This window comes from Mobula hypostoma, chromosome 7 (assembly GCF_963921235.1).
Source record: "Mobula hypostoma chromosome 7, sMobHyp1.1, whole genome shotgun sequence".
NCBI lineage: Eukaryota > Metazoa > Chordata > Chondrichthyes > Myliobatiformes > Myliobatidae > Mobula > Mobula hypostoma.
The window spans coordinates 118,196,740-118,221,241 of record NC_086103.1 but is presented as its reverse complement, the minus strand read 5'-3'; the positions used below and the strand labels follow the sequence as shown (position 1 = coordinate 118,221,241).

General features: G+C 39.9%; 1 protein-coding gene across 4 annotated transcripts in view; it reads left to right on the top strand.

The window, feature by feature from the left end:
• Window positions 1–24,502, top strand: part of LOC134349486 (protocadherin Fat 3-like) — a 763,599-nt gene that overhangs the window by 658,481 nt on the left and 80,616 nt on the right. For all 4 annotated transcript variants that reach the window (XM_063053870.1, XM_063053874.1, XM_063053871.1 and 1 more), the window contains 4 exons: window positions 10,998–11,387; window positions 12,309–12,523; window positions 13,813–13,950; window positions 18,658–18,801. In XM_063053870.1, the coding sequence (XP_062909940.1) occupies window positions 10,998–11,387; window positions 12,309–12,523; window positions 13,813–13,950; window positions 18,658–18,801 (887 nt within the window). The remainder of the gene's footprint in view (window positions 1–10,997; window positions 11,388–12,308; window positions 12,524–13,812; window positions 13,951–18,657; window positions 18,802–24,502) is intronic.

Genomic DNA, 24,502 nt, shown 5'->3' with positions numbered 1-24,502 from the left:
AGCAGTTGGTGTCTCTAACGAAAAATACTTGGCTATCCAAATAATGAGTGGTATGTATTACATTAAACAGATGTTACAGGAAAGGTTTGGCAGTAGGAAATCATGAAAAAAAGCTGTTTTGTAGAATAAGGTAAAAAAATGTCACTTAATGGCTGACTGTACAAGGCACTTCCCATCGTGCCACCAAAGCGCAACTCGGAATAGAACTTTTCAGATTTGAATACTCTTAGAACTGAAAGCAATTTAACTTTCTGCAGAACTGTAATTTGATTTTGACCACCCACATGTATAATATGAAATATGTACATGCAAACAAGTTGAATATTTTTAATACTTGAGTAATTTTTGTTTCAGGCATGTAAGGTAAAGCTAATTTTCTTAAATATTTACATGTGTGCCCATGTAAAAACAGGTCCATTTAGGGAATGGAGACAGTAGGGATGGGATGAGTAGTTTGGATCTCAGTGGTTGGAGAATGTGATTGTTGAAATGTCAGTGGTCAGGGGAATGGTTGGTGATCGGTGCAGAGTGTTTGTTGGGTTGGCAGGTTAGTGAATGGTGGGGGATAATGGATAGTCAAGACAAGTAAGCTGAAAGCCATGATGGGAGGTAGGTTGCCCAGCTGGTTGTTTTGGCGACATTCTGAAGTAGTTCCAGACATGCTGAGAATGTTGACTTCGGTATTTGTATCCTGTGGACGGCAAGGTGGGTGTAGATGAGGATTGTTTGGCCATACTCTGTGTGTGCCCAGATTCCTCCAACCTACAGCATCAGAGAGACCTTAGGGTGAAAATTATATCCTTAATGCAACTCCATGAAGTCCTCAGTAATCAGTTTTGTTTTTTTTTGTTGAAATGGCATTGCGTTGTGGTAGAAGTGTGATATTATGCAAATCAGTTCAAGGGAATGGTGCTTTATCAAGTTGCAAGCAGGAATTAGGATAATGATATGATTAAACAATGACTACAAATCTCTGGAATGGCAGTGCAATCTGTTAATCTTGGGTCATTTGGGCACTTAGGTTAGTTAATTGTAACAGAAAAACAAAGATTTTATGCTTTATCTAATATTCTACACTTCTTTGTAAATTGATCAGGATTTAAAGTTATTACAAATCCAAGTGCAGTAGTTGCTGGGAACCTGAAAACACTGGAGGTGCTCAGCAATCGGGCAATATCTATTGAGAAAGAAACAATTCGTGAAGATGTCACTTGCTCAGTATATATTTTTTAAGTTGAAATAGAATCTCCATTCAATGCCTGCCAGGGGTTCACAGTGTTTACATAGTATATAAATGCCAGTTGTAATTACCACCTCTTTTTACATATAGTTTCTGTCTCCAAGTTGATCCATGAAAGCATTGCTGATACTATTGCCTGCTTTCTCATGTGTATTTAGATCTTAATATGATGTCAGATGGCTCTGCATTCTTATGCTAATGTAGATCACAATTTTCTAATTCTAACACTGAATAATGCTTCAGTATCTGCAAGTAAAGTGATATAGTACATATAGAAGTTAGCAAAGCCAGTGGAGTAGATACTTCACCTAAATTATGGCACAATTTAGTATACCACACTCGAAATGACAGTAAGGGAAGGTTAACAGAACATTTGGGTTTTTTTGCACTAAGTGAGAGCATTGCCTTGAATACAAAATAATATTGTGGATTTGTACATGATGAAAGAAGTAGAATCAATTTTCCATAGAACGTCAAATTAAATGTTTAATGAAAGTATCATGAGTGATTTTCTGTGTTTATTTTTGGCCAAGCAGCAAATTCAAATTTGTTCAGTATTTCTTTAAGTAAATAAAGCAACATTTAATTTGTAACCTAGCAACTCAATTCACTTTATAATGAGAAATAAAAGCAATTGGGCAAATATATCATGTCTGTAACAAGGAATCACTTGCTCACATTTAATGATGCAAAATTTAGCTATATTGTAATGCATTCTTCTGTAAACATGACAGTTTCACAGCCAAAGCCAATGTTGTAAAGTAAATCCATAGCAGTGTGCTGACTTCATATTGCCTACATATTCCAAAATCTCAGTACTGTTGATCAGTTGGGATATCAGCACAGATCAAATGACATTTTTAGTTTCAGTCAAAACCTGCAGATACTTCAAAAGGGGTGTGTGTGTGTATATATATGGAGAGTGTAGCAGATAAGTGGTTGGGACAAATAGTGGAAGCCATGCAGGAGGGAGTTGATCCAGGGACCATTGAAGGAAGTGTCAATCTAATTTTTCAATACAGCGCTGGAGAATTCATAGATCCCACAGTAGGGCATCGTGTAACTGGCTATGGTTATCATTGCAAGAGTTAAGGTTTGAGGGCCTGAGTCCACGGCTAGAAAAAGCCCAATGATCTCACACAAGTGTTGAAGGTCAGTGAACGTATCTTCAAGAACAATATGTATTAACATCAGGTACTGGTCATTCATCTGCCAATAATCAGCATTAGTTGGACATGCTGCAAACCCTCTCAATTCAGCAACTGGAAAGTTCACACCACAGTACACAGCCCACACAAGTTGCCAGCCCCATTCATCCTTGGCACCTACAACATACAGCAGCAGGGATGAGACCCATCCCGGAGTTTTGCAAGACAAGTGACAACCAGATGCAACAGGACTAACCAAAGGAGGAGTGGTGCAACTAAGTGTCCTAACCACAGTGGAAGAAATGGTGCTGGCTGATATTCGGACAAATTGCTATTGAAGGGAATAAAGATTAGCTCTATTTGTCACACGTACATTGAAACATGCAGTGAAATGCGCCATTTGCATCAAATCAAATCAGTGAGAATTGTGTTAGGTGGCCCACAAATGTTGCCACCCTCCTGGCAGCAACATAGCATGCCCACAACGCACTAACCCTAAACGTACATCTTTGGAATGTGGGAGGAAATTGGAGTACCCAGAGGAAATATTCGCAGTCACAGAGAAAACGTACAAACTCTTTACAAATAGTGGCAGTAAACAACCCTGATCTTACAGCTGGGTTTGTAATAGTGTTATGCTAGCTGCTAGGCTACTGTAGCCAGAGGCAGTTTGAAGCCGTGGACGGTGATGGTGTTACTTAATACTTGATTCTTCTCCTCACATCCCATCTGCTGAACACTCGGCACTGAGTTTCCAGCTGCAGATGATGTAATTTGCATCTCTTATTTAATTGCATTGAGATGCAGCCTAATCACGGGACAATTTACAATGACCAAGTAACCTATCAACCGATATGTCCGCAGGACTGCCGGGTGAAACTGGACACCCGGAGAAAACCCGGGAAGAATGTACAGACTCCTTATAGGCAGCAGCAGGAATTGAACCCATGCCTCCTGTACTGTAAAGCGTTGTGCTAACCACTATGCTACTATGCCGCCTCCCTGCCCCTCCCCCACCACCTCCCACGTCCTGCAAAAAGAGCAGCCTGAACAGGCAGAGGAAGAACTGCAGGGTGGCACCAATGAGAAGAAGTCACACCAGAATCTGACTTCACCCTCACATTCGTCATCAATAATTTAAAGGACTCTTAACAAAGTACGATCTGCAAATGTTGATGCCCATCTGTTTTTGTCAATAGCTTAGACCACCAAAGTGAATAGTCTGCTGCAGAATTAGAGTGCAACCTTGTCATCGAGCGACATTGACCACTTGTTCCCACACCCAGAGGCTGTCCATGTGCAGATTGCTCTTCTCTGTTACTGGGTACATCACCTAGGGGTACTGGGAGATGAGGAAGATTGGTACTTAGAACCACACATAGGTGATTAGTTCATTTATTTTATACAGTGTGGTACAATGCCAGTTGTATGTCTACCTTGTCAGCATTTGTTTTTGAATTGCGGCCAAATGAATGGTCAGGCCATAGAGGACCAATAAGCGATGTGACTGTAGCTGTGGAAACTCGTATGGGTTTAAACTTACCCCCCGCCCATTCAAATTCCATTCCATTCGCTCAGCTCCTTCATCTTCTCTTGAATTTGTTTCACTTTCAAGGCTTTCCATAAGACTGCTGTGCAATGTCTTCCTTCCTGTTGAACCATGACTCCCCTTTTACATAGCTGACAGTTGAATCTATTTTCCAAACTACTCTTGTCACCACTTCTCATCCAAAGAGAGCGAAGATAGCATTGCTATGGTCCTCACCTTTTACCAGCTTCTGAATGAATTGAAGCATCTTTTGCATTTTCCATCATGTTCAACAAGATTCCATCATGAGCCTCATCTTCCATTCCTCTTTTCTGTGCAATAACGTGGACGCTTGACCTCACAATCTAGCTCACTATGACCTTGCAACTTATTGCCTACCTGCACTGCACTTTCTCTGTAAATGTAATACTTTATTTCTACATTGTATATTGTTTTACCTGGTTTTACCTCAGTGCTCTGCATGGATATAAGACAATTTGTCACAATACCTTGGTACATGTGTCAACAATGAACCAAATTGCCTGTCTCCCTCAACCTCTCTGCAATTTTCAACAATGTCCCCGATTTCCCAGTTTATATGAAGAGTCTGCAAGCTAAAACACTAGTTGTGTGTAATTTTCTGTGGGTGTTGCCAGATGTGCAAGTACTTCCAGCATTTTTGTACCTTTTGTGTGGCTTACAGCCTTTGCAGGATCTTGAAGGGGAAGTTAGAGCTGTAGTTACATCAGCACAGATGAATTATTTGCTTTCAGGACAAACAGAGGGAAAGTGTGTGGAATAGCATCATATTTCCACTTCTTCCTTCCACCCTTTGGTGATCTCCAGAATAGCTCATGGCAAATGCTGATGCCTCATAATGGCAAAAAATCGCAGCATCTATGTGGATATTGTAATCCAAAGATAACCTCTCCCTTCCAGTAATTGAATTGCTGTGGTGGCTTAAAAGCATTGGCATAATGGATTTCCACTATGAGAAGGCATTATGATTCTTGCCTTAACTGAATAATTTTACTCCTACTTCACATACAGCTAAACACTGAGGGAGAAGAATCATATTTAGTTCTAGTATCAGGCAACATCAATGTGAGGTATCCACTAAACAATTATGGTTAATTTGATAGTTCATGGCAATACCTAACATCCTGGCAAATGTATTAACTTTCTCCACTTGCTAAGTTGTTGAAAGAATAACTGAATTATAGATAGCTTTCTTTGAAAAGAGGATCTTCCTTGTTTAACCATAGATGGCAGTCTCAATGGTTTTGCAAATAATTCCAGCTTCAGTATGGAAGGAGCCACATTTATATTAGTTCATTGTTATGGTTTCATCAATAGACATTGATAGTACTATCCTTAGCTTGATTTGAAGTTTTGGGTGTTACCAGTTGGTGCAGCCCAGGACAGTTGCCCAAAGATACGAGAAATATGCCAATACAGAGAGATTAAGCAGGGAGCATGCGGAGTAAGAGGAGTTGCAGGTGGAAAGGTGTGAATGACAGCAGAATTCTAGGTGAGAAACAACATTTCTCTTGGCTGTTCACAAAACAGAAACTTGCGCATGTACTTCCAAGTATCTGTCCCTCAATTAGAATGAAGTCACTGATATTTTGGGTGTTGCTTATTCTTTCTCTATGGATAGTAGGGTGGAGATACATCTCTACCAAAGGAGGTGTAAGGTGCTCCTTCCCTCCACTAGCCTACAGGTCACCCTTGGGCAAGGTGTGGCTTAGCACAACTCCCCCCCCCCCAACCAATCAGGGTCACAGGAAGCCATGGGAGCAGGTGTCGGATGGCCGTATGAGCAGCTGGTGTACATCACAGGTCCTGGTTAAGCGACCACTGACACTAGTCAGACAATCTCTGAAGAGTACTGATAATGGCTGGGGTCACCTGTCTTGTCAAGACTCTGCCCACAAGCATGCAATGCCAAACAACTACTGCAGAAAAATTTGCCAAGAGCAATCATGGTCATGGGATGATGACCACCTACATCATATGACATGGCACAGAATGACAATGATGATGATGATTATTCCCCCTGTATTGGCGTATTGCTAATGCAGCCATTTTTTGGGGGCAATTGCCTTGTACTGAAGCAACAAAGTCTACAAAATGAGGTTCAACAGCAACATACCATCCTCTGTCAACAGCATGGACCAAAAGCACCAGGCATATGTAGAATTGTAGCAAAGTTGGAAGAAATCAGCCAGCATCCAACCTACATGTAACATCTGCGTTGAGCGTGTCTCATCTCGTGTGACTGGCTACTGCACTCATTATGAGAAAATCAAATTACACGGTACTGTACTAGGTGCTAGAGGGCCATCAGAAGCTCCAGGTGTTGGAAGGAGGCAGTGAATAGAAAAAACACATTGCTAGAGGTAAGTTTTATTTATAAAAAATAGCAATATCTGCAAAGTATTAACATGAACAAGAACAATTCCAAATTCCAACATTCTGTTTAGGTTCCAAATCTCAGATATCGAATGAAAACCAAATTCCTTTTTAGTTAGAATCAGTGAGATTCATTAGAATAACCTTTATTACTCCAATTTCTCTAACTAATTATATCTAGTGTTATTCCCTATTTAAAGGTTTATAGACTAACATTTGCCTTTCTATTTATCCCTAGATAGTTAGGAAACTAATTGGATTCCTATTTTTAAGTATTATGGTTAACCTCAGTTGCAGTTTCAAGCCAGTATGCCAACAAATTCAAATTCCACACCCCCCCCAAAAATAATACACACATACATACGCAGTTTAAATCCTTTCATGACCAACAAAACAACCTCTAAACAAAGTAAATCTCATTGAGTCACTTATTAAAGTCCTTACAAAATACTCAGTTCTTCCAAAAGCTCAAATTCAGATCCTTCGAATGAAAAATAAACTTATAGATCCAACCGTATTAAATCTTCTAAGTCTTTTGAAGACTTTTGTTCCTGCACTGGTTCTTTGATCTTGGGTGGCTGACCATCCTGTTTCTTGATTTGTTGGACAAAATACACGTGTCCCTGCTTTTTGAACGTTCGCTTTACGAAACCTCACTGTTACGAAAGACCTACATTAGTACCCTGTTTTCGCTTTCAGAAGGTGTTTTCACTGTTACGAAGAAAGGCAGCATGCGCCCCGAGCAGCCGCTCTGCCCTGGATTCTCACCAGCATTGCTTAAACACGTTGCATTGAGCAGCCGTTAGCAAGATGAGTTCTAAGGTGTCGGAAAAGCCTGAAAGAGCTCGTAAGGCTGTTACACTTAGCGGAAAACTAGATATAATTAAGCATTTCGATCGTGGTGAACAAAGCAAGGACAAAGTGAGTTTGGCTTGTGGAAGTTGACGAAGATGATGTTGAAGAGGTTTTGGCATCCCATGACCAAGAACTGATAGATGAAGAGCTGATGCAATTAGAAGAGGAAAGGATAACAATCAAAACCGAATGCAGAATTGAAGCAACTGTGTGAGATTTTCGCTGCAAGGATAAAGTACGACTTTAATTTTGAAAGGGTACATAGGTTTAGGGGATATTTGCAGGATGGTTTGAGTGCTTACAAACAACTGTATGATAGAAAAATGCGCGAGGCTCAGCAGTCAAGCAAGCCTTCCACATCAGCCACAGCAGACGACGAACCTCGACCTTCGACATCGAGGCGGTCAGTCATAGGAGAAGATGAGCTGCCTGCCCTAATCGACGATGAGATGACACCCCTGTGTCCCACCACCCCAACACCTGGGCCCAGGACAGATACCGTACCGATTCGCGGAGAATGCAGCGGTAGCCGGGAGGCACACAGCACATCTTTAAGAAAAAAAGCCGAAATAAACATGCTAATTAATTAGGTGCCACCTAGCACATAATTGTCGGCCCAGATCAAAGGTAATGTAATCGGCAATTACCTCTGATCTGCGCCGACATTTACGTGCCGGGCAGCACCTAATTAATTAGCATGTTTATTTCAGCTTTTTTCTTAAAGATGTGCTGGATGCGTCCCGGCTACCGCTGTGTTCTTCGTGGCAATGTATCGGGTCGGCGGCCCGGATGGTGGGGGCCACTGCAGCACCCAGCCTGCGACGACACAGTCTAACACACCATCATCAGTGTGCTCGGCGCTGTTTTCCCAGTTCCGGTAAGTGATACTACACTGTACATACATTATTTCTACTTTATATAGGCTGTGTATTTTTACGTGTTATTTGGTATGATTTGGCAGCTTCATAGTTTAAAGGTTACTGGAGAGCGCGTTTATGCCAACAGCGCTTGCATGAGATTTTCTCTACGGAGATCTGTGCAGGCAATCGTGGTAGAGAAGTATCTCTACTTTATATAGGCTGTGTATTTATCATATCATTCCTGCTTTTACTATATGTTACTGCTATTTTAGGTTTTATGTGTTATTTGGCATGATTTGGTAGGTTATTTTTGGGTCTGCGAACGCTCACAAAATTTTCCCATATAAATAAATGGTAATTGCTTCTTCGCTTTACAACATTTCGGCTTACGAACCGTTTCAGAGGAACGCTGTACCTTCGGATGGTGGGGGAAACCTGTCATGGAAAGTCGATTCACAATACTTACACAAAAAAATCCTGAGCTATATACAACAGGATTGCAATCCATAAGTTCTTATGCACATTCTATTTTCTATATAACTCAATGTCAATTTATTTCCAAACACTTCTCAGTTACAACACTACTGAACATATTTCACACACAAATTATACACTCAGAACAGTAAAGTGTTTTATCTCACCAAATCCCTTGGTATGATTTAACAGAACTATTTCTGGGTTACACAGTAGATATCTTACACACCACACTCTGCCGATATCGTCTCACTATAGCTGATGCTTGTTATAGCCATAGCTTCAATAAAACTTTTATCGATATCGTCTCCCTCCAGGGGTTTCACCCTGAGAATTTCCAATAAGTAGTTAGTAGCTATTAACTCCACTTTTAACAGTTTTTATCTTTACTTAGTTGTGTTTCTGTTGCTTGTCCACGCCTGCTTCACCACACCTCGTTCTTGCATAGCTTTTATCATCCCTTCACTGGTGGAGCTTTCTGAGATTACATCTTTGGGTTTAATTAATCTGGGTTACATATAAATCATGTGCAGTTTCTGTAAATGATTTTTATGGGAAATTTGTCCCTTCCTGGTATTGAACATATTCAGCAGCATGAGTGTAAAATCTGTTGGCTAGAGAATTGAGCTTACAAAATGCAATGCTGATATCACATTGTGCATGCTGATTGATGTCATGATCTCTGTGGCTTGCACTCTTCCAGCAAGTGTTCTCTGCATGTACTAGCAACCGACCAATATGGTGTTCCATACAGTTTACTCCACAAAGGAGAGCATATACAGCAGCTGCCACTTTGTAACTCTAAGGACACTTAATGCCTCTCAAAATGTCCAACAATTCCAAATTTTTCCTGGTAATCTGTGTTAAGCATTTGCTTGCCTCCCATGCATTCTACAAAGGCTGGTTTGAAAAAATACAAAGCAAAATCTTGACTCAAAATAATGCATCAAGTTTTTGCCATTGCCATAGACACGGTGGTGCCTATGTTGCAGTAATCAATCATGGCAGAGTTTTAAATTAATCACGGAGTGTTTAAAGCCAACAATATGGATTCAGAAGAATTAAGAATGTACAACCAAGAAAATTAATGGACATTCGATGTATGTTTCCGTATTTTGCCTGCACAATGGAAAAATCTACTTGTTCAGAAAAAAAGTAACAGAGCACTTAAGCAAAAACAGAAACTATCAACTTTGTGACTCAAATATATCAAATATAAAGTTGTCAGCAGCCACTGAACTCATAGCACTCATTAATGAGATTGGTGTACATCCTGTTTTATAGTGTTTATTTATTACCTATGATCATAATACATCATTATTTGCTTTTATAGTCCATGTTTTTAAGAGTAGTCCAAATCTGTAGCAATGTATCTGTGTTGTTGAGGGATGCAAAGTTTACTGATTCTTGTCAAGAAGATAAAAGAAACTGCTAAGTCTGCCACATGGTTGCATAGTGGTTAGCTCAACACTTTACAGTAACAGGGTTCAATTCCTGCCACTGCCTGCAAGGAGTTTGTATGTTCTCCCGTGTTTGCGGAGGTTTCCTCCAGGTGCACCAGTTTCTTCCCGCAGTGCAAAGACGTACGGGTTGGTTGGTTAATTGGTCATTGTAAATTGCCCTGTGATTGGGCTAGGATTAAATCGAGGGATTGCTGGGCAGCGTGGGTCAAACGTCTGGAAGGGCCTATTCCGTGCTGTATCCCAATAAATAAACAAACAATACAGTGTTAAGGAAAACATCTCCATGCTATTCACTTTTGTTAATGTTATTCTGTATTTTATTGCTTTCAGTTCATTGGCCTTTACTTAACAAGCAAAAGGCTTGAACCTATTATTGAAAGAAAGACTCATCAGAATATTATACACAGAGAAAAATACTTTCTACTTGATTTCCACAGTTGTTCATGCAGTAGTTTTTGCTAAAATTACCAGAGCTGGAATGATGCAATACAGAACGTCAAGGCACATTAGGTTGCAGATAAAAATTACTCTTCTTCCCACATGTGATGCTTCAATATTTATTCCTTACCCACACAATTTTGTACTGAGTTTTAGAAATAATGTTTGAGATTGGCTGCTTTATTTTTAGTTCTGTAATTTCATGTCAACATTAATGTTTTCATTTTTATGGTGCTGCTTCCTAGATGTTATTCTTTGGTTATATAATTTGAATTACAAGAGCTGCAGGTGCTGAATGAAATGCATTTAATGGACTGAATAATTTAGAATGTCCATAATTCAGAAATTATTTGTTTAATTCGTGTTTCAAAATAACTATAGTATTTAATATAAAAAGGAAATTATATGTAGTCTGTTTTATGAACAAAATACTTAAAGCACTATTGTGAAAATCTAAATCGTTGGTGTTTGTATTTGCTGGCATGGTATATGGTGCATTTTATTTCTAATTGAAAATATACTCATTGAAATTCAGCTACAGTAACTGAAAAAAATAACCTTTGGCTTTGGAAACAGGTCCAAACAGGAATGTGGAATACACTCTTGTTGACTCTGCTGATGGATTTTTTTCAATTGATAAATATTCTGGAATCATTAGCCTGGAAAAGGCACTGGATAGGGAACAGCAGGCATTGTACAACCTCACTGTCAGAGCCACAGACCAGGGAGAGACATGGAAACTCTCAACTTTTGCCACAGTCACGATAATTGTATTGGACATCAATGACAATCCACCGGTTTTTGGAAGACGAGATTATCTCACCACAGTACCTGAAGATGTACCACGGGGTACTGAAGTTCTGACCGTCTATGCAGCCAGCAAAGACATTGGTGCAAATGCAGAAATTACTTACAGTATTAGATCTGGTAATGAACATGGTAAATTCAGAATTGATCCTCAGGAAGGTAAAAATTCATCTTTTCTTTCAAATACATATCAGTTTACTGTTCATGCTAGAACATCAAGTATTTACTGATCTGGTGGGAGCAATTTCATTAAAATGTTCATTATGTTTCTTCCTTCATGGAAATTTCTTAAATATTTGAATAGTACAGGTATCTTGCATAATACAAATAGATACTTTATTGATTTATTTGTTCATTAGTGTTTTCTAACTGATCACAGAAAGAATAAACTCCCCTTTACATGCTGTGTAAAGCTCCAAAAGCATGCATTAAATTAATTAAGCATGCATGTTACCCTACTGCTAAGAATATAAGACATATTTTCATGTAAATGAGTTCAAATTTTGCAAATAATTAAGAATATGAAAATTCATTTGACATATAAAGCCATTCCTTTAAAAATACCATCCCATCCTCAATATATTGCTCAGTCCTTTTTTGTTTGGAACTACATATTATGGTTCTAGAACCAATGAGAATTTTATGTATCTCCTGCTTTTTGTATGTATTTTCTGTATATTTCTAATCTGAATAGTACTCAATAGCTTTCCGGCATTTGTCATTGCATTGGACTTTGCATATCAAAGGTGAGAACCACAGAATTAAGTTAAGGCATTTAATTTAATTTAATTTAATCTCATTCAAGATGTTCGTGAATATCTAGTTGAGTGAAGATCCATTGCAAAATAGTAGACCCATTGGGCCCAAAAATAATCTTAAACTACGAAAAATGAGCAAGAACACACTGCTTTTTTTTAAATTCTGAGGCATTCAAAGAAATGTAGCTTATGTTCTCCCAAGAATGAATACATTGGATGCCATCTTGATAGCTGTAGGAAATGATCTGTTTGCAATGAATATTTTCTTTTATAGGATTCAGACATAATTTTACAATATTTTTGAATTCTCTTTTAAATGCAGGAATTATTTCTGTAATTGAACCTCTTGATTATGAAACTTGTAAGAATTACTACCTCACAGTTGAAGCCAGAGATGGAGGCTCTCCTTCGCTGAGCACAGTAACTACCGTCAATGTCAATGTAACAGATGTAAACGATAACCCACCAGAATTTAGCAGGGATATATACAATTCAGTTATCAGTGAAGATGCACCCATTGGAGATTCTGTTGCTTTGGTATGTTTCTTTTTTTTCCTTCAATATAATTCAACCACATACTGAAAAAAGTATTCTTGAAAGTCACACAAGTTACAAAACTAATAATTGTTAAGTGTAGCGTTGCGAATTTACTGGTGTAACACATTGAAATGCTACAATGAGGTACTGCAGTGATAGACAAATACTAGAAAAAGGTTGGACTCAGTGATCAGATTTAGGTGTCCTGAGTAGGTAGGCAAGATCCTGTGGAAGGTTCTAATATGACAGATTCCATCTTTTACCATTTCCTTCTTTCTGCAAATTCTTGGGATTAATTTCAGCACAGGTTGGTGGGGGTATACAGGCCAAGCATAAGCCTAGGGGCTTTCTGGAGCATCCTGAAGCTTTGCCAGATGTGGTAACATTCAGGGTTCCACCCTATGCCACAAGGCAAAAATTTCCATTTGCTTTTGAGACAACGACGATGGAATAGATATGAAGGATATTTCCTCAATGATTGGCAGGTCAGCGAAATCTTCTTGCTCCCAATACTTAAGCTACTAGAATTTCCTGTGATATTCTAACAGTGGTATTAGTGATATTTGCACCACTGCTCATTTAGTTACCTATCTTTAAAATGCTGGTAACTTACTCCTGAATTTGTGGTTTTGATATTATATGATAACAGGTACATAACTACACCATAAATTAGGCCACAGAAAATCTTTGCAAACGAAGATAGAAATCATGATAAAGCACTAAACATGTCATCTTTAGTTTACAACAACACAGAACGAAACCAGTCGCTCCACACAAGCTCCCATGGAGTCATTCGTCCTTTTCTGTGCACCTATAATTTACTTCTGATCATGCAAGCCCATCACTTTCCTTTGATTCTTCCATCCATTAAACAACACTAAGGGTTAAAGTAGTCATTTAATCTGCCCACATTTCTTTGACCTTAAAATCCATTTAAGATCGATTAAACAGACTATATTTTCCTCATTTTTTAAGTCCTCTTCAACATGTATTTGATTACCTCTCAAAACCTGCACGTGACATTGGTTTTGTGTTCTCTATAACAGCCAAAGTTTTACTCCTGAGGTGATCTGCTAAGTTAGGGATGCTAAATAAGTGGATATAGTTATTGCTAAATATAAACATTATTGGCAAGAAAAACTTATGTTTATATGGGCCTGTTATTTTGATTTTTTTTTGTCATACACATAAAGTTTATTCTTCGATTGGTTTTGTTGACAGTTTGATATAAAAAGAAATCTGTTTATCAATTGTATTGTACAATATTAATTGTGAATTTGATCGCACAGGTGCTGGCAGAAGATTGGGACAGCCAAGCTAATGCACAGATTCATTTCTCCATTGTGAATGGAGATCTGGGTAAATACTTCAGCATCAATCCGGTCACAGGCTTAATCAAAATCAAAGAACAACTTGATAGAGAAAAAGTAAGGAAAGATTGAACAAGGACTATTTCTGAAAATTGTACTGCAACATTTTAAAATTAATTTCTAATGTCTCAAAAATAAAAACAACAGGAAATGATGGAGTTGAGCTGCAGATCAGGTTACATCTTACATCTCTGGGAAGAGAAACAATAATGAGAACATTGAGTGAAAGGAAAGAAACTTATTTAGAGTGTGGTGGGGTATAACTGTGATGAAGTAAAATGGGCTGACTGTGGGGTGAATGGGAATGGTTAGAAGTTTAGAACATAGGCAAATGAATTTAGGAGTTGCAAAATGCAGAGCAGGAAGAGATACCTGGCAGGGCAGGCTGATCATGTTGTCCACATTTTCAGAAAAATAAAAAAAGATTACAGCAAATATGTTGGGTCAACATCGCTGGTGAATGATACCAGATCAAGTTGCCAGAAGTTGTAGAATTCAGTATTGAGTCTGGAATACTGCACATGCTGAGATGGAATTGCTGTTCCTCATGCTTGCATTTGGCCTTATTGTGATAATGCTCGAGTCCACAGACTGAGTGGGACTGAATCACAGAGTGAATGTGACAGGCAGCATGAAGCTCAAAGCCACTTCTATGGACTGAACACAGGTGCTCCACAAAGGGATCACCCGGTCTGTGTGTAGTTTCTCCAACGTAGAGAATACCCCATTGTGAAAACCACATGGACTACACTTGATTGGAATAAAAGTGCAAGTGAATCGATACTTCACCTGAAATGACTATGGAGGGAAGATTTCCCAAGGAAATGGGATCCATGACTAACTGGGCGACCGTGGCTTGATATTCACTGTTGGGGGTTGTGATCCAAATGGAGATATAGACATAGAAAACCTACAGCACAATACAGGCCATTCAGCCCACAAAGCTGTGCTGGACATATTCTTACCTGAGAAATTACCTAGGGTCACCCATGGTCCTCTATTTTTCTAAGCACCATGTACCTATACAGGAGTCACTTAAAAGACCCTATCGTATCCGCCTCCACCACCGTCGCTGGCAGCCCATTCCACACACTCACCACTCTCTGCATAAAAAAACTTACCCCTGACATCTTCTCTGTACCATCTTCTAAGCACCTTAAAACTGTGCCCTCTTGTGCTAGCCATTTCAGCCCTGCGAAAGAGCCTCTAACTATCCACACGATCAATGCCTCTAATCATCTTATACACCTCTATCAGGTCACCTCTCATCCTCCGTCGCTCCACGGAGAAAAGGCCGAGTTCACTCAACCTATTCTCATAAGGCATGCCCCCCCCAATCCAGGCAACATCCTTGTAAATCTCCTCTGCACCGTTTCTATGGTTTCCACATCCTTCCTGTAGTGAGGCGACCAGAACTGTGCTCAATACTCAGAGTGGGGTCTGGCCAAGGTCCTATATAGCTGCAACATTACCTCTTCACTCCTAAACTCAATCCCACAATGGTTGAAGTCCAATGCACCATATGCCTTCTTAACCACTGTGTCAACCTGCGCAGCAGCTTTTAGTGTTCTATAGACTAAAAGCATCCTATGGACTCGGACCCCAAGATCCCTCTGATCCTCCACACTGCCAAGAGTCTTACCATTAATACTATATTCTGCCATCATATTTGACCTACCAAAATGATCGCCTCACACTTATCTGGGTTGAACTCCATCTGCCACTTCTCAACCGTGTTTTGCATCCTATCAATATCTCCCTGTAACCTCTGACAGCCCTCCACACTATCCACAACACCCCCAATCTTTTTGTGTCATCAGCAAATTTACTAACCCATCCCTCCACTTCCTCATCCAGGTCACTTATAAAAATCACGAAGAGTAGGGGGTCACAGAGCAGATCCCTGAGGCACACCACTGGTCACCGACCTCCATGCAGAATATGACCCGTCTACATCAGGAAGTATCTGATAACTGATGACTGACTTTTGCAAAACAGAGGTCTGTTCACCAGGGTCACACTTGTCAGTGGGTTTCATGATGATATCAGGGTTGGTTCATAGTGAGTAGAGTGTTGCACATTCACAGTGGGATAGGTTAGAACACGAGAGCAGAAGAGTCTAAATGGGTAATGCTTTTTCAGCTGTTAGTGAACAAATTGGTATCTCATTGGGTTACAACTGCAACATAGCATAGTAACAAGCCTTGCAGGGAGGCTCACTGCTCAGTTTGCTTTCTACTATGTGAGCCAGCTGGTGTTAAAAAAAGATATTCAGCATTTGGTTACTGAATCCCTGAATTCTTCAGAAGGAAACTACAACCGGTTACCATACATTTGTTTGCTGCAACATGCAGTTTCCTTGATGCCTTGAAGTTCTGTGCAGCTTCCAAATGGGAAAATCATAATCAAACAACTGGGCATGCCAAGGTCTCCGACAGAAATATGTTGAGTAAATGACTTAAGTGGATTTGAGTAATGGAGAAATGAAATTGTAGTGCAAACAAAAATCCTTAAAAATATATTTCAGGATAATATAAATCACTTATTTAATGAAGAGGCAGAAAAAGGTGTTACTTAATTGAAAAGCAAATTAAAATTCAAATATATTTAGTTAAATATATTATCTGATCTTTCAACTTTTTCTTTATATGTCAAAATACTACCTTTGTTTGATTCATACAAATCATTTTATTATAGAACAAACTTAAAAATTATGGTAATTGTATTACTTCCTAATCTGAGTAAGTTTTTAGTTGAAATGTTTATTTTTTATGAACAATAAACTTCAAGGCATTTGGAGCCCAGAGGCTGTTGCAGTACTTTTGAAGGCTGCTGTTGAGAGTGTGGTGAGTTGTTCTAGCAACTTCTCTTGAGTACTGCTGCAAGCTGCGGTTCTCATTTGTGATTCTTGAGTGAGCTTTTCATAGTGACTGGTGGGCATTTTTAGGAGAAATTGTGGCCAGCAACGGCTCAGAGTTGGAGGTGTGCAACTACACAAGGCCATTTAGCTAACTGACTATGCAAATGAGAAGAAAATTTCTCTTGGTGTTGGAAGGGCAAGAAAAAAACTGTATGTGGTGTCTAAATCACCTTGAGTTTGTACTGTAACAAACAAGAGGGATGTTGGAAAGAGGAAATATTTAAAGTTCAAAGCTCAAAGCACATTTATTATCAAATATGTATACAATGTACAACCTTGAGATTCATCTCCTAACAGGCAGCCACGAAACAAAGAAACCCAAAAACAAACCCCATATATATAGAAAAAAAAGTTGTCTAACACCCAGTGTGTAGAGAATAAAAAAACATGTCATGCCCATAAGAAAATCATGTCATCGTAAACTGGAAGTTATAGAGAGGTATGACTTTCCGCTATCACTTTACCTCCACTCAGGCCTAATACATTTTCCTGGCTTAGGGCTTAAAGCATGCGCAGCAGGCTGGCTGCAGCATTCATGAAAATCGGAGTCTCTCTCAGTCAAGTGCAAACCTTGGGTGAAGCCTGAAGTATCAGGAAGTGAATCATACATTCAGACAGAAAAGGAGAGGTCCAATTGTGATTGTGATTAAGACCAAACTTTTGAGACAAATTTCAACCTATTCAGTCCTTCAAAAAACAAGAGCTGGATGTTAGAACGGTAGGATGTAAGACTGCACAGAGCACATTCCCTCTGTGCTGCTACTTTATTTCCACTGTGGCTGCAATTTTGACCTCACTTGCCACAGGAAGCTAGAGTGACCCCGATAAAATGAAAAGAAATTTTAACAGTATTTGGGCCCTCTTGTTCTCACCAGCATCTCTGTATTATATTTGTACAGTGGATAACAGATGTAAAAATCAAGAAGGAAATTAGGGTTTTGAAGTGATGGTAGAATTTATTTCTTCCTTTCTACCTCTTCCTGAGTCAAAGATTGGGTGATGGTTGGATAGAGGGTTGGAGTTGGGTCATACAGGTGAGGGACTAAGAAAGCGCACCATATGAGGAAGTAATCAAAGGCTGGGCTTGGGCAAAGAGCTCACCAGAAGTCAGAGCATTGTTTTCTCTGGATTCTGTAAGGGATGGGGCCTGGGCATTCAGAGACAGAGTTGGAGATGGGTTTTATGAAGAGATAATTGAAAGTCTGTTAGAGAAATTTTTTGGGGTTCTGAGGACAATGGCATGTAGAGAGGTAGTTTTGAGAGTGAACAATAAGAGAAATGTTCTCAGTGGAAGACGACAAACTCCTCAGACTAAGTGGCAGTGGAACACAAGGTTAGGCTCATCCTAAATCCATCTAATCTTCAGCATTCAAGAGTCACATGTTGAATACAGTTTTATGTGATTGTACCCACCCAATGGCTTTCATGCAAGTATCGCACAGAGGATCTGGAAAGTGGGTTAGAGGGGCAAAATACCTGACTGAATATGGCAATTTGATTTTTAATAATATTCTATTGAATAGTAATCGGACATTTTGTTCTGTGTGACAGAAATTCTGGCCAATATTTTTGCATTCTGTCCTCCTATTAAAATCGGACTTTTTAGCCTTCAGATAGGGAAACTGTAGAATTGGCATTACAATTTAGTAATTACTTGTGTTAGTTAAATGATTTATCTCAGAGTGTTTAGCTGTAACAGAATATTGTTACATTGTGGTTGTATTTATTTTAGCAGTCTGAGAATATAATGAGGTATTGGGGGTAACTTCTTTCAATAAAGTATCTTTGAATCATTGAAAATGCTCTATAATTACTCTATAATTCTTGTTCAATTATCTCAACAGGTGTCTGGCTATTCACTAATTGTGCAAGCTGAAGACAGTGGAATGCCACCCATGTCATCTACAGTTACTGTGAATATTGATGTCTCGGATATTAATGATAACCCCCCTGAATTTATCCCTGCAAACTATTCAGCTGTCATTCAGGTAAATATTTAAAATGACTCATTCAAGTTTATTTCATGCACTTCTTCCCATTGATAAACTGATTTTAAGGGTGTGTGTAAAGGTGCTATTTCTATTTTCCTAGGGATTTGTTGAATCAAGTTCAATCATTTCAGAGTTACTTTCACTGTTGCTGCTTCAAATTGAAAACAATAACAATATAAACAATAATGGTATAAAACAGTAATGATACTTTGTATTAAGATATAATGTGAATTAGTAAATAACTTCATAGATTTTGCTAAATTTCTGTCAATTCCAAATCTTGCTTCTGGGAAGCCCAGTTCATTGGTAAACTTACTGGCTGATGATTTTTACTACTGAAATCTTATATAAGAAATGAACAGTACAAAGCCGGAAAATACTTTTCAGATCATGTGGCTGCATAGCAAAATTTGAACACATTCTGTTGTTCTCTCTTGCTCTTTCTGCTCCACTCTCTCAAGACAATGTGCTTTAGGTGTTCATCAAATCCAACATAAAACATTTAAACCTGTCTACTGAGTATTTACAGCATTTTCTGTTGTTATCTCAGGCTTTCCATTTTGACTCTTTGTAGTGTGTAAACTGCTTTCCAATCAATTTTCTTAAAGGTTCTTAAAGCTGTAATTATCTTGAAGGAAAGTCTAGGTGAATTTAACACAGTGTCTTCCTACAGCTTAATTATTCTTCCATTATCTTATAAGATTCACTACTTATTGTAAATAGAAGTATTTGTTTCACTTTATTTCTGCTCGTTAATCCTTTAAATTATTCATATTTCTAAATTGTTCAACGATAATCAATGTTTTTGATCAACTAACTGCTAAATATTTATAGAAAACCTTAACATTCAGTATACTTATCATTAATCTGTTATTAATCTCCACTGTTATAAATTAACTAGACTAGATCAATCATTTCATAGTTAGTATCTCTAGTCATGCGTCCTTATTTTTGGATTTCTTGATTAAATGTACATATTGCATTCAGGATCATGTTTCAAATTTTCCTGACTCTTTTTTAGATTTCTCAATTTTCCTTTAATAAATTGAAATTTATCACTGCAGGTGCATTCGTGACCATGCATGCTTCCCCATGTTTCTACCAAGTTCTTGCTGCTATCTATTTTCCGTACCTAGTGGTTGAAAGCAAATATGCAGTTAGCTTTCTTTTTCTCTTAACCATTATACCCATAAACATAATCATCCTTATACACAGCTGTAATGTTTAGATCCTCCTCCATTATAACTCACTTGACTTTAATGTGGTAAATGGTATGCCTTCCACTTTCTCTATTATCTCAGTGAAGTAACCTACATACATACACCTTTACCAGCCTATCCAATTAGACGTTGGTCCCAGAATTGGCTTTATGATACCACAAGTGCCAATTTGGCCTGAATGTCCCGATGAAGGGTTTCAGCCCGAAACGTCGACTGTACTTTTTTCCATAGGTGCTGCCTGACCTGTTGAGATTTCCAGCATTTTGTTTTTGGTGCTTGAATTTCTAGCATCTGCAACTCTTCTCTTGCTTATAAAGCCATGTATTGGTTCCCAATAGTTATGGATAGATGAATTCATCCAGAACACTCTGCCATGTTCTTTTGAACAAAATCAGTCCAAGCACCTAGTGCTGTTAATGGATTTCCTTCATTGTCTTCCTGTATGAAGTAGTGTAGTAATCCAATACTAATTTCCTGGCATCCTGTGTAACCACTAGTTCAAGTTCAGATGTGTCATCTTCATCACTTTCCACTTTCTCATATTTCTCACCATGGTGTTTTGATATGTAGCCCCCCTGGCCAACCTCAGGGTCACTCGGCTCACTGTTGTCTAGGGAAACAGCCCTCGGCCCCGCCAAACTGGGTAATTAGCTTGTGTGGATGCTGTGTGATGTACCCCACCCCGCCAAATAACAGACAATACACCAGATACGATTAAATGATTTACAGTTTATCGATATTACTGGAACTATATAATTAATAGAGAATAAAATATAAAAGGAAAATAAAAGGTGCCACACTTATCAAAGTTCAATCTCTTCGTGCACAAACAGTTGGAGCTCAGGACCCTTCTTCTTCACTCTGCGACCCCTTGGACCACCTCGACCGGCCGCCTGGGACTAACAACGGTGGTGGTCCAGACACTCCACACGAGTCTGATTCCGTCTCCTCTCCTCACCCTCTCCTCTCCCGCTCGGGGTCCGACCCCGTTAGTGGACTCACAGCACCTGGTCCATCCTCTGTCTCTCTCTCCTGCCTTCTGCCCAAAACCCCACGCATACAATATCTTACAGACACACCAAAAGCATAACAACTATCCCAATTGGTTCGTAACACCTTCTTATCAGTAACGTGATCCAAACAAACTGCTAGCGGGAGGACTTTCTCAGCAGTTAACATAACAAAGAAGCCATTTTAATTAGACTACGCAGTGCCAAAAAAAAAACCCTTGCAGATACAATACTTCTGATGATCGTATTTTCTAAATCTTCATTTTCATTGTAACATTCAAGAAGATTGTTGATATCTTCAAATTCTTCCTAGCTGCGAACTTGTTAAAGTAGTGAAATTGATTAATTTTCACTCCCAGCCATTTCTGGCACATCGGAGCGTGAGTTACGACAAGGCAACTAATCATCTGTTGCTTTAAAATCTTCATGATCCAACGGAAAACCATTGATAAGGGCCTCTTCAACATCTGGATCCTTACATTCATTCAACATTTTTGGAATTTCCCTGTTGTCTCTCGCGTCTTGGCCATTCTCCTCGCAGTTTTATTGATGATGCAGCAAGCGTACAATTGAAGATCTCAACATTTCAATTATCTCTGCCAGCTGACGATGAGTGGTGTTACTTCAAGTAAGATGGTGGCATGCTCAAACGCAGCAGCCTCTCGGGGGCCAGCCAAAGGGGCACTTTTCTTTTTAAAATATGTTTTTTATGATTGTAAGAGTATACTGGAATCCAAGAACTACGGGTATATTGGGTCTAAGGCATCAGTGATCTGCTCGTTGTTTGGAGCAGCTGGCCGGGGTGTCAAAGGAGCTGTCAGGTGGGTCAGAGTAGGAGAGGCCAGAGAAGGAGAAGCCGGCGGATGGGCCAGAGAAGTTTGGGAGGAGCTAATGTGGTCGCAGACATGTTGCTGCCTGCTACTCGAAGGCATCGGATTTGGTGTGGGAAAGCATTGTGCAGTGTAACTATGAGTGGCTGTCATGGACGTTTCTCTTGTGATCTCAAGATCTTGTTGGACCTTGATAATAGTAAGATGCTGCAGACCTGTTTCCCTTATTTGGTGGCGACACAGGCGACAAGGCAGCAGCATGGCCTCGGTTGTAGCAAGGACTAGCCCTTAACCAACGGCTGGCCTGCTGCTGCAGTCCAGGTGAGGAGACATTGGAGGCAGTGTAGTGTAGCATCCATGCTCAGTCGGAGGCTGGCCTCTGCCATTAGTGCTGCCCTCCAGTGTTCAACTGGTGGAATGACAGGCTGGTTTGCCGGGAGCAGTACCATCCATTTCCAAGTTTTCTTGTGTAAAGATGTGCTTTCTTTTTCTCTCATTATTTTGAATATATGTTTATGCACCTTGGCCCCAGAGGAATGCTTTTTCATTCGACTGTATCCATGTATGATTTAAATGATAATTAAACTTGATTTGATGTGATTTTGATTTGGTTAGCGCATGGCTTTTAATTTGGTCCAATACGGTAATTTTTTTCGGCTAGTGGCAAATCTTTTGATGGCAACTTGGCAAGTGTCTGAAATTTTTCAAGTCGAAATAAACAAATTTATCAGAAATGGCAAACAGGAGACAATCTGCAGATGCTGGAAATCCAAGCAACATACACAAAATGCTGGAGGAACTCAGCAGGCCAGGCAGCATCTATGAAAAAGAGTACAGTTGATGTTTCGGCCCGAGACCCTTCGTCAGGACTGGAAAGAAAGATGAGGAGTCAGAGTAAGAAAGTGGGTGGAGTGGAGGAAGAAACATGAGGTGATAGGTGAAAAGGGGCAGGCATGGAGGGGTGAAGTAAAGAGCTGGGAAGTTGATTGGTGAAAGAGATACAGGGCTGGAGAAGAGGGAATCTGGTAGGAGAGGATAGAAGGCCATGAATGAAAGAAAATGGGGAGGGGCACCAGAAGAAGGTGATAGGCATGTAAGGAGATAAGGTGAGAGAGGAAAATGGGAATGGTGGAGGGTGAAGGGGGTTGGGGAGAAGTTCGTGCCATCATGTTGGAATATGAGGTGCTGCTCCTCCAACCTGAGTGTGGCCTCATCGCGACGGTAGTGGAGGCCATGGGCTGACATGTCAGATTGGGAATGGGAAGTGGAATTAAAATGAGTGGCCACTGGAACATCCCATTTTTTTCTGGCAGATGGAGCGTAGGTGCTTGGCAAAGCAGTCTCTCAATCTGCGTCAGGTCTCACTGATATACGGGGGGGGCCACACCGGGAGCACCAGATACAGTAAATGACCCCACCAGACTCACAGGTGAAGTGGATAATGTAGCAGAAGCACAAGTAACTGCTGCTATTTAAAAACTGTTCACTCTAAACATAGAGTAGTATCTAACAGCCTCACAAGTGCACTCAACTGATGCTAGTTAGAAACTGTTTAACAAAAGTCTCCTGTCCCAATGAAGTGGAACAGTGTCCCAAGTAAATGCTATTTTCTCAATTAGTTTTTGTTTTTTAAGAGTTGCCCCAAATAGACGGCGCAATGAATCACTATTTTAACTTGTGAGTCTGTTGGGGTCATCTATTGCATCCGGTGCTCCCGGTGCGGCCTCCTCTACATCGGTGAAACCCGACGCACATTGGGGGACTGCTTCGTCGAGCACCTCCACTCTGTCCGCCACAACAAACAGGATCTCCCTGTAGCCACCCACTTCAACTCTGCTTCCTATTCCCATTCAGATATGTCCATACATGGCCTCCTCTACTGCCATGATGAGGCTAAACTCAGGTTGGAGGAGCAACATCTCATATACCGTCTAGGTAGTCTCCAGCCCCTTGGTATGAACATAGAATTCTCCAACTTCCAGTAATTCCCTCCCCCGCCCTTCCTCTATCCCTATTTCACTCTACCCCCTCCCCCAGCTCCCTCATGGTTCCGCCTCCTTCTTCTACCACCCATTGTTATCAGCGCTATGACATCAATGCTTCCCCTCTCCCACCCCTTTGTCTTTCAAATTACTGGTCTTTCAACTGAAGCTACAAGCATTCTTCAAATCCTTCCCCATCTTTCATTCTTCAGTCCTGACGAAGGGTTCCGGCCCGAAACATCGACTCATTGTTTCTGACTGATGCTGCCCGACCTGCTGAGTTCATCCAGTGTGCTGAAAGTGTTGCTTTGATCTTTTACAGCATCTGCAGATTATTTTGTGTTTTCAATGAATCACGAGCCCAGTTAACTGGAATCCACTGTTTTTCTCACCCATACGATTGCATCATCTGAATCAGTCTAAATTCCAACCAGACAACCTAACCCAGACTGAGTCCTGTTTGCTCAGCACCCCTATCCATGTGACCTACATTGGTTTCCAGTTGCAAAATTCTATTTTAAAATTCACATTCTTGTGTCTAATCTGATCTGTTGCTCATACACAGTTTTTACTGGTGGAACATGAACAGTTATGCCTTCAGTTTTCCAGGCCCCAGGCAACACATTTCCCTTTCCTCTGCTGTTCCTAGAACAGTA